The sequence below is a fragment of the Malus sylvestris genome, unplaced genomic scaffold (genome assembly GCF_916048215.2).
Source record: "Malus sylvestris unplaced genomic scaffold, drMalSylv7.2, whole genome shotgun sequence".
Classification (NCBI taxonomy): Eukaryota; Viridiplantae; Streptophyta; class Magnoliopsida; order Rosales; family Rosaceae; genus Malus; species Malus sylvestris.
In genome coordinates this window covers 1,399-13,284 of record NW_025920907.1, presented here as the reverse complement: position 1 = coordinate 13,284, position 11,886 = coordinate 1,399, and the positions used below count along the sequence as shown (strand labels likewise).

The window sequence follows — 11,886 nt, the reverse complement described above, 5'->3', positions numbered from 1 at the left end:
ACCTAAGCTCATTAAAGCTAATCCCGGTACCCACCAAACACTGGACTATAGTCTAGTCCAGTCCAGTCCCAGCGAATCCTGTCAAACAAACGTGCCCTAAGGGTGCGTTTGTTGCGCCGGACTGTCTCGGACTGGACTAGCTGCCGGGACTAAGCTGGACTGGCTTAGACTGGACTAAGCTGGACTAACTTAGTGAAGCGTTTGGTGCAGTCTCGGACTAAGAAGCAGGATAAGAAAAACAGTACTGTTCACCAGATTTGTGTTTGCTTAGACTAGGACTACAAATTTTTGTCATTGTGTAATAGAGTAATGCTACAAATCTCATGATATGGGTTAATTGGAGCATATTTTTGCCATGTATATTATGAATCTTAAAAAAAATTGACAATTGTTTTGTTTCTATTACCTGCTAATAGAATTGGGTTTAATTTGCAAATGTAGCTTGATTTAAACTCTATCACCCAACAGAAGAAAAATAATAGTGGCCAATACATGCAACTTCAACAAATACAAGTACATAAGATCTCCATAATTTAGAAAATCCTAGTTAACATTAGTTAACATTAGCCAAAATAGATCTCCATAATTTACAAAATGGCTAGTTAACATAAGCCAAAATACTAGTGCAAAGCTAAGTTATAAGTCATAACATAAGACTGTATGATTAATAAAATACATCCATGTTAACGTTAATAAAATACATCCATGTTAACATTAGCCAAAATCCTCATCCGCTTGCGTTGTCTCTTAAAAGTCTTTGGACGAACACTTTCTTGAGTTCCGGTTTGATTGCCCTGAACACTCCCACATTTTTTGGTTTATCCAAAATAAGAGACAATGCATCAATTTGATCCATAGGAGAGAGACCCATTGCTTCAAGTTCATTAGCTATGTCAGTATGATCTGCAGTACCTTGAACTAAAGCTTCAGTTACCATTTGCATCCTCTTCCCACTTTCAACATAAAAATCTTTCAGTCCACTGATAATTGCCTCGGTTCCATCACTTGAACTTCCCACAGCTCTTTTCCTCTTTCTTTGGCTATTTTCAGATGGGGTGCTTTGTTGGCTTTGTTGGTTCATTGAAGAAACAAAATTATCACCTCCAATATCACTTTCACCAACATGATCATGACTTTGTTCCTCCACCATTTGAGCAGGGGTTTCGGCTACATTACCCGTAGCCCGATCTTTTCCAAATATATATGCAAATCTATCAAACAGTGGAAAAGGTTTGCTTCTCCATCCATCGGCTTCTTTATTTCTCTAAGATTATATCAACATAGCAAAACTAAAATTTAGCATGCGTATCAAATATAGGAGCAAGAATATAACTAATGCATAAATAAAATAGGATATGAACCTGCACATAAGTTTGCCATGCGTCATCACTGTCAACTTCAACGCACTTTTTGACATCATTCCATGCAAATCCACTTGTGTTTATCATGTCAACGACCATACTATATGTTTTTTTCCATTTCTTCAACTTGGACTCAATATGTGGATTTGCCTTTATATTTGAATGAGGACATAAAACATTGACAGCTTTTGCTATTTCAACCAAAGTACCTTGTTTGAAAGCACCGGTGTCACACCGTTGCTTCCGAGCAACAAAATCCTCAAGAACTCCTAGTAATACTTCTTCCTCAAATGCTTCCCATTTACGCCTTCTTCCTTTTGGCTCTTGAGTAGCATTCAAAATATTTTCGTTATCCATACCTAAACAAAAAATATTTTAATGAAGGAAAATACCATACAAATAATCAATTTGCATAATATCCAATCAACTTGCATAATATCCAATCAACTTGCATAATATCCAATTAATTTGCATACCATCCAATCATTGTGCTAATATCTAACAAATGCATGATAAAAAGGAATACTAAAATATTTTAATGAAGGAAAATACCATACAAATAATCAATTTGCATAATATCCAATCAACTTGCATAATATCCAATCAACTTGCATAATATCCAATTAATTTGCATACCATCCAATCATTGTGCTAATATCTAACAAATGCATGATAAAAAGGAATACTAAAATAAAATGTTATCATTAAAACATATAGCTAGTTCGGTTGCTGGTTCCTAATTGCTCTCCACTCATTATACATTTCCTCAGCCATATCATTCCTCATTGCAGTCCACTGGTCCGATGATTGAACACTACCAACATATTCACCTTCTTCTGTATTTTGTCCATCTTCTATTATTGGCAAATTCTCCATTGGATCTACTGACATCTCTTGCCTAATAAGATTGTGTAGTAGGCAACAAGCGGTAATTATTCGACCTTGTGTCCTTATCGGATAGAAAGATGGACTCCTTAGTATCGACCACCTTCCTTTTAGCAAGCCAAAACAGCGTTCAATTACATTCCTTGCCTTAGAATGCTTCATGTTAAAATATTCTTCCTTATTAGAAGGTGTTCGTCCCTCCCATTCAGATAAATGATAAGGTATTCCTCTATAGGGTGCAAGGAATCCTTCACCATTTGTATAACCACCATCTACAAGGTAATAACAACCTAATGAAAAAAAAAAACAGACCTTATTAGTGTTTTGTAGTTGACAAACAGAACTAAACCTAACTTAGAAAGTTGAGACTAAGTAATAGTCTTACCCGCTGGTACCTTAAAACCATTAGGCCTACTAATTGCATCATGTAGCACTCTAGAGTCTGATGCGGAACCCTCCCACCCCGGAAACACATATATGAACTGCATATCTCCTGAACACACACCTAACACATTAGTTGCGACTCGACCCTTTCTTGTTCGGTATCTTGGTTTGTCAATTTCAGGTACATGCACATCAATGTGTGTTCCATCCAATGCTCCCAAGCAATTCTTAAAAATAAAAAATAAAAAACTTTTTGTTAATTTATACAAAGGGAATGAAGAGTTAAAGCTTAAGGAAAATGAAAAATATTTCTCATCATACCTTAAAACATCGCCACCTAGCATCTGTAGAATCAATAGGCACAGGCTGTGGGACTTTTAGTAGGAAACCTTGTAATCGCAAAATTCCTTGCAATACGCTATTGAAATACCTACTTATAGTCTCTCCCGACCTATAAAATCTACCGCCAACACTACGATTCTTAGTATGATGTGCTAATATTTGTAAAGTCATACACACCTGTTCCTCTACAGACACCAAACCATCAGTTTTTACCCTCCCATCTTGACGAAGTAAGTCGCATAATATGCCAAAAGTCCTTCTATCCATTCTCAATTCGTTAACACATTCAGTATCAGTATTCCCTATTATACCATTCAGATAACACAAACTAATCTCTCGTCTAATAAGTGAACGGTTAGTCAATGTGGGTCGTTCAACATGTCTCTGTTTGCCACGTAGCATCATCACCACAAGAATCGTACAAATACAAATTGTTTCCAAATAAGACATCTCTAACAATAAGATCAATAAAAGCTTCCTTCGATCCATATCTATCCAAACAAAAACAAAAAACAAAAAACAAATTAACTAAATCATTAACCCGAGGCAACAAATATACATATGGCGTTGAAAAAAAAAAGTTTTCATTAACCCGAGGCATCATATTCAAAATGTTCTACTCTTATACATCTATAAACATGTGTCTAAGAACACTAGTATGAGGATTGCTATCATTGCTAGGCATTGCATGTGAAAAGGGAAATTAAAGGACACCTGTAATGCAGTAGCCTTAGCCTTAGCCTTCCGTTTATGCTCCTCTTCTCTGCAACCAACAACCACAACAAATTGCAATTCAGCATCAACCCCACACAATACAAAACATTCACATTGTATACACAGTACATACATACACACTGCAAACACAGTACATACACACACTGCATACACTACACACACACTGCATACATACACACTGCAAACACAGTACATACATACACACACTACATACACTGCATACACTACACACACTACATACACTACACACACACACTGCATACACTACACACACACCCTGCAAGTACACACACAGTGCATACATACATACACACACTGCATACACCCTGCATACACACACACTGCATACACAGTACACAAACACACACACTGTATACACATTGCACACACAGTACACAAACACACACACACTACATACACTACACTTACACACACACTGCATACACTACACACACACCCTGCATACACACTGCACACACACACACTCACACTCACACACTGCACACACACACACACTACATACACTACACTTACACACACACTGCATACACTACACACACACCCTGCATACACACTGCACACACACACACTCACACTCACACACTGCACACACACACACACACTACATACACTACACTTACACACACACTGCATACACTACACACACACCCTGCATACACACTGCACACACACACACAAACTGCATACACACTCACACACACACTGCACACACACACGCACACACTGCATACACACACACACACTGCACACACACTCACACACTGAACACAGTCACACACACACACACACTGGACACACACATACACACACTGCATATATACACACACACACAAACTGCACACACACACTGCATACACACACAAATTGCACACACACACAAACTGCACACACACACACTGCATACACACACAAACTGCACACACACACAAACTGCACACACACACACTACATACACACACACACTGCACACACACTCACACTCACACACACTCACACTCACACACACTCACACTCACACACTGAACACAGTGACACACACACACACACGGGGACAGAGTGCAACACACTCTTACCCTCACACACACACTCTGTTTTTATACTCACACACACACACTGCATACATACTTGCATACACACACACTGCACACACACACACACACTGCACACACACACACTGCACACACACACACACACTGCATACATACTGCATACATACACACACACACACTGCGCACACACACACACTGCACACACTGCATAGACACACACACACTGCACACACTGCATAGACACACACACACTGCATACACACTCACACACACACTGCACACACACACACAAACTGCATACACACTCACACACACACTGCACACACACACACACTGCACACACACACACACACTGCATACATACTGCATACATACACACACACACACACACTGCACACACACACACACTGCACACACACACACACACTGCATACATACTGCATACATACACACACACACACACACTGCGCACACACACACACACTGCACACACTGCATAGACACACACACATTGCACACACTGCATAGACACACACACACTGCATACACACTCACACACACACTGCACACACACACACAAACTGCATACACACTCACACACACACTGCACACACACACACACACACACTGCATACACACACACACTGCACACACACTCACACACACTCACACTCACACTCACACTCACACACAAACACACACACACTCACACTCACACACAAACACACACACACACACTGCACACTTACACTTACACTCACACTCACACTCACACTCACACTCACACTTACACACACACTGCATACATACTGCATACATACACACACACACTGCATACATACTACATACATACACACACACACACAAACTGCACACACACACACTGCATACACACACACACACTGCACACACACTCACACTCACACACTGAACACAGTCACACACACACACACACTGGACACACACATACACACACACACAAACTGCACACACACACTGCATACACACACAAATTGCACACACACACAAACTGCACACACACACACTGCATACACACACAAACTGCACACACACACAAACTGCACACACACACACACTACATACACACACACACTGCACACACACTCACACTCACACACACTCACACTCACACACTGAACACAGTGACACACACACACACGGGGACAGAGTGCAACACACTCTTACCCTCACACACACACTCTGTTTTTATACTCACACACACACACTGCATACATACTTGCATACACACACACTGCACACACACACACACACTGCACACACACACACACTGCATACATACTGCATACATACACACACACACACACACTGCGCCCACACACACACACTGCACACATTGCATAGACACACACACACTGCACACACTGCATAGACACACACACACTGCATACACACTCACACACACACTGCACACACACACACACACTGCACACACACACACACACTGCATACACACACACACTGCACACACACTCACACTCACACACACTCACACTCACACTTACACTCACACTCACACTTACACTCACACTCACACACAAACACACACACACACACAAACACTTACACTCACACTCACACTCACACACACATTTTACACACACAACTCACACACATACACACAAAAACAGATTACACACACACACGGACATATTACACACACATTTTACACACACAACTCACACACACACACTGCAAATAACACAGGTTACACACACACACACACGGATAGATTACACACACATTTTACACACACAACTCACACACACACAGATATTACACAGGTTACACAGATTACATACACACACACACACACAAACACACTCACACACACACAAACACACAGACAAATTTTTTTCGGTACACACAAACACACACACAGAGAGCACACACCTGAGACTAATCTCAATTTCATCTTATGAAAACCCCAAATTCTAATCTCAATTTCACCTAAATAACAAAACCCTAATTTGTTCAATTGCAAATCCACTTGTATATTATGAATTTCTCAAACCCAAAACAACAAAATCAAATAAACCTCAGTTAATATCACAAACAAATCCACACAAATCGACGAAAAAAAATCCAAGATTCGAAGCTTACCGACTAGAGGCAGATGACAGCGACCAGATGCAAGGACGACGATGAGCGTGAGGACGATGTGGGAGCACGGCAAGGACGACGACGAGGGCAGACGCAGAGATGAGGACGATGTGGGATGTGAGATGTGGGAAGACGCGGTTTCTCTGGCTTACGAGTCCGCCCGAATTTGGGATCCCTCGTGAAGAACGGCTAAGCCCCCCCTTAGTCCTAGCGAATCCCACCTAAGCTCATTAAAGCTAATCCCGGTACCCACCAAACACTGGACTATAGTCTAGTCCAGTCCAGTCCCAGCGAATCCTGTCAAACAAACGTGCCCTAAGGGTGCGTTTGTTGCGCCGGACTGTCTCGGACTGGACTAGCTGCCGGGACTAAGCTGGACTGGCTTAGACTGGACTAAGCTGGACTAACTTAGTGAAGCGTTTGGTGCAGTCTCGGACTAAGAAGCAGGATAAGAAAAACAGTACTGTTCACCAGATTTGTGTTTGCTTAGACTAGGACTACAAATTTTTGTCATTGTGTAATAGAGTAATGCTACAAATCTCATGATATGGGTTAATTGGAGCATATTTTTGCCATGTATATTATGAATCTTAAAAAAAATTGACAATTGTTTTGTTTCTATTACCTGCTAATAGAATTGGGTTTAATTTGCAAATGTAGCTTGATTTAAACTCTATCACCCAACAGAAGAAAAATAATAGTGGCCAATACATGCAACTTCAACAAATACAAGTACATAAGATCTCCATAATTTAGAAAATCCTAGTTAACATTAGTTAACATTAGCCAAAATAGATCTCCATAATTTACAAAATGGCTAGTTAACATAAGCCAAAATACTAGTGCAAAGCTAAGTTATAAGTCATAACATAAGACTGTATGATTAATAAAATACATCCATGTTAACGTTAATAAAATACATCCATGTTAACATTAGCCAAAATCCTCATCCGCTTGCGTTGTCTCTTAAAAGTCTTTGGACGAACACTTTCTTGAGTTCCGGTTTGATTGCCCTGAACACTCCCACATTTTTTGGTTTATCCAAAATAAGAGACAATGCATCAATTTGATCCATAGGAGAGAGACCCATTGCTTCAAGTTCATTAGCTATGTCAGTATGATCTGCAGTACCTTGAACTAAAGCTTCAGTTACCATTTGCATCCTCTTCCCACTTTCAACATAAAAATCTTTCAGTCCACTGATAATTGCCTCGGTTCCATCACTTGAACTTCCCACAGCTCTTTTCCTCTTTCTTTGGCTATTTTCAGATGGGGTGCTTTGTTGGCTTTGTTGGTTCATTGAAGAAACAAAATTATCACCTCCAATATCACTTTCACCAACATGATCATGACTTTGTTCCTCCACCATTTGAGCAGGGGTTTCGGCTACATTACCCGTAGCCCGATCTTTTCCAAATATATATGCAAATCTATCAAACAGTGGAAAAGGTTTGCTTCTCCATCCATCGGCTTCTTTATTTCTCTAAGATTATATCAACATAGCAAAACTAAAATTTAGCATGCGTATCAAATATAGGAGCAAGAATATAACTAATGCATAAATAAAATAGGATATGAACCTGCACATAAGTTTGCCATGCGTCATCACTGTCAACTTCAACGCACTTTTTGACATCATTCCATGCAAATCCACTTGTGTTTATCATGTCAACGACCATACTATATGTTTTTTTCCATTTCTTCAACTTGGACTCAATATGTGGATTTGCCTTTATATTTGAATGAGGACATAAAACATTGACAGCTTTTGCTATTTCAACCAAAGTACCTTGTTTGAAAGCACCGGTGTCACACCGTTGCTTCCGAGCAACAAAATCCTCAAGAACTCCTAGTAATACTTCTTCCTCAAATGCTTCCCATTTACGCCTTCTTCCTTTTGGCTCTTGAGTAGCATTCAAAATATTTTCGTTATCCATACCTAAACAAAAAATATTTTAATGAAGGAAAATACCATACAAATAATCAATTTGCATAATATCCAATCAACTTGCATAATATCCAATCAACTTGCATAATATCCAATTAATTTGCATACCATCCAATCATTGTGCTAATATCTAACAAATGCATGATAAAAAGGAATACTAAAATATTTTAATGAAGGAAAATACCATACAAATAATCAATTTGCATAATATCCAATCAACTTGCATAATATCCAATCAACTTGCATAATATCCAATTAATTTGCATACCATCCAATCATTGTGCTAATATCTAACAAATGCATGATAAAAAGGAATACTAAAATAAAATGTTATCATTAAAACATATAGCTAGTTCGGTTGCTGGTTCCTAATTGCTCTCCACTCATTATACATTTCCTCAGCCATATCATTCCTCATTGCAGTCCACTGGTCCGATGATTGAACACTACCAACATATTCACCTTCTTCTGTATTTTGTCCATCTTCTATTATTGGCAAATTCTCCATTGGATCTACTGACATCTCTTGCCTAATAAGATTGTGTAGTAGGCAACAAGCGGTAATTATTCGACCTTGTGTCCTTATCGGATAGAAAGATGGACTCCTTAGTATCGACCACCTTCCTTTTAGCAAGCCAAAACAGCGTTCAATTACATTCCTTGCCTTAGAATGCTTCATGTTAAAATATTCTTCCTTATTAGAAGGTGTTCGTCCCTCCCATTCAGATAAATGATAAGGTATTCCTCTATAGGGTGCAAGGAATCCTTCACCATTTGTATAACCACCATCTACAAGGTAATAACAACCTAATGAAAAAAAAAAACAGACCTTATTAGTGTTTTGTAGTTGACAAACAGAACTAAACCTAACTTAGAAAGTTGAGACTAAGTAATAGTCTTACCCGCTGGTACCTTAAAACCATTAGGCCTACTAATTGCATCATGTAGCACTCTAGAGTCTGATGCGGAACCCTCCCACCCCGGAAACACATATATGAACTGCATATCTCCTGAACACACACCTAACACATTAGTTGCGACTCGACCCTTTCTTGTTCGGTATCTTGGTTTGTCAATTTCAGGTACATGCACATCAATGTGTGTTCCATCCAATGCTCCCAAGCAATTCTTAAAAATAAAAAATAAAAAACTTTTTGTTAATTTATACAAAGGGAATGAAGAGTTAAAGCTTAAGGAAAATGAAAAATATTTCTCATCATACCTTAAAACATCGCCACCTAGCATCTGTAGAATCAATAGGCACAGGCTGTGGGACTTTTAGTAGGAAACCTTGTAATCGCAAAATTCCTTGCAATACGCTATTGAAATACCTACTTATAGTCTCTCCCGACCTATAAAATCTACCGCCAACACTACGATTCTTAGTATGATGTGCTAATATTTGTAAAGTCATACACACCTGTTCCTCTACAGACACCAAACCATCAGTTTTTACCCTCCCATCTTGACGAAGTAAGTCGCATAATATGCCAAAAGTCCTTCTATCCATTCTCAATTCGTTAACACATTCAGTATCAGTATTCCCTATTATACCATTCAGATAACACAAACTAATCTCTCGTCTAATAAGTGAACGGTTAGTCAATGTGGGTCGTTCAACATGTCTCTGTTTGCCACGTAGCATCATCACCACAAGAATCGTACAAATACAAATTGTTTCCAAATAAGACATCTCTAACAATAAGATCAATAAAAGCTTCCTTCGATCCATATCTATCCAAACAAAAACAAAAAACAAAAAACAAATTAACTAAATCATTAACCCGAGGCAACAAATATACATATGGCGTTGAAAAAAAAAAGTTTTCATTAACCCGAGGCATCATATTCAAAATGTTCTACTCTTATACATCTATAAACATGTGTCTAAGAACACTAGTATGAGGATTGCTATCATTGCTAGGCATTGCATGTGAAAAGGGAAATTAAAGGACACCTGTAATGCAGTAGCCTTAGCCTTAGCCTTCCGTTTATGCTCCTCTTCTCTGCAACCAACAACCACAACAAATTGCAATTCAGCATCAACCCCACACAATACAAAACATTCACATTGTATACACAGTACATACATACACACTGCAAACACAGTACATACATACACTGCATACACTACACACACACTGCATACATACACACTGCAAACACAGTACATACATACACACACTACATACACTGCATACACTACACACACTACATACACTACACACACACACTGCATACACTACACACACACCCTGCAAGTACACACACAGTGCATACATACATACACACACTGCATACACCCTGCATACACACACACTGCATACACAGTACACAAACACACACACTGTATACACATTGCACACACAGTACACAAACACACACACACTACATACACTACACTTACACACACACTGCATACACTACACACACACCCTGCATACACACTGCACACACACACACTCACACTCACACACTGCACACACACACACACTACATACACTACACTTACACACACACTGCATACACTACACACACACCCTGCATACACACTGCACACACACACACTCACACTCACACACTGCACACACACACACACACTACATACACTACACTTACACACACACTGCATACACTACACACACACCCTGCATACACACTGCACACACACACACAAACTGCATACACACTCACACACACACTGCACACACACACGCACACACTGCATACACACACACACACTGCACACACACTCACACACTGAACACAGTCACACACACACACACACTGGACACACACATACACACACTGCATATATACACACACACACAAACTGCACACACACACTGCATACACACACAAATTGCACACACACACAAACTGCACACACACACACTGCATACACACACAAACTGCACACACACACAAACTGCACACACACACACTACATACACACACACACTGCACACACACTCACACTCACACACACTCACACTCACACACACTCACACTCACACAC

The 11,886-nt window shown here is 39.6% G+C and overlaps 2 protein-coding genes across 2 annotated transcripts; both read right to left on the bottom strand.

Moving 5' to 3' along the window:
• Nucleotides 1-1,928: 1,928 nt before the first annotated feature.
• Nucleotides 1,929-7,138, bottom strand: LOC126613643 (protein ALP1-like). The gene is made up of 4 exons (XM_050281222.1): nucleotides 6,920-7,138; nucleotides 3,687-3,735; nucleotides 2,632-2,857; nucleotides 1,929-2,536 (listed from the first exon to the last, which is right to left on the bottom strand). The coding sequence occupies exons 3-4, from the start codon at nucleotides 2,732-2,734 to the stop codon at nucleotides 2,079-2,081; spliced, it is 561 nt and encodes a 186-aa protein (XP_050137179.1). The 5' UTR covers nucleotides 2,735-2,857; nucleotides 3,687-3,735; nucleotides 6,920-7,138; the 3' UTR covers nucleotides 1,929-2,078.
• A 1,928-nt stretch (nucleotides 7,139-9,066) lies between these two features.
• LOC126613640 (protein ANTAGONIST OF LIKE HETEROCHROMATIN PROTEIN 1-like) lies at nucleotides 9,067-10,599 on the bottom strand. Its single transcript, XM_050281219.1, has 3 exons — nucleotides 10,090-10,599; nucleotides 9,770-9,995; nucleotides 9,067-9,674 (listed from the first exon to the last, which is right to left on the bottom strand). The coding sequence occupies exons 1-3, from the start codon at nucleotides 10,597-10,599 to the stop codon at nucleotides 9,217-9,219; spliced, it is 1,194 nt and encodes a 397-aa protein (XP_050137176.1). The 3' UTR covers nucleotides 9,067-9,216.
• Between the last annotated feature and the right edge of the window lie 1,287 nt (nucleotides 10,600-11,886).

What these genes read in the sequence shown, in the direction of transcription:
- LOC126613643 (XM_050281222.1), bottom strand. Translation starts at nt 2,734, where the DNA reads ATGCAGTTCATATATGTGTTTCCGGGGTGGGAGGGTTCCGCATCAGAC. An exon ending in TGGTTTTAAGGTACCAGCGG is followed by an intron (nt 2,537 to 2,631) that starts GTAAGACTATTA and finishes TTTTTTCATTAG; the next exon opens with GTTGTTATTACCTTGTAGAT.
- LOC126613640 (XM_050281219.1), bottom strand. Translation starts at nt 10,599, where the DNA reads ATGGATCGAAGGAAGCTTTTATTGATCTTATTGTTAGAGATGTCTTAT. An exon ending in CTAGGTGGCGATGTTTTAAG is followed by an intron (nt 9,996 to 10,089) that starts GTATGATGAGAA and finishes TTTATTTTTAAG; the next exon opens with AATTGCTTGGGAGCATTGGA. An exon ending in TGGTTTTAAGGTACCAGCGG is followed by an intron (nt 9,675 to 9,769) that starts GTAAGACTATTA and finishes TTTTTTCATTAG; the next exon opens with GTTGTTATTACCTTGTAGAT.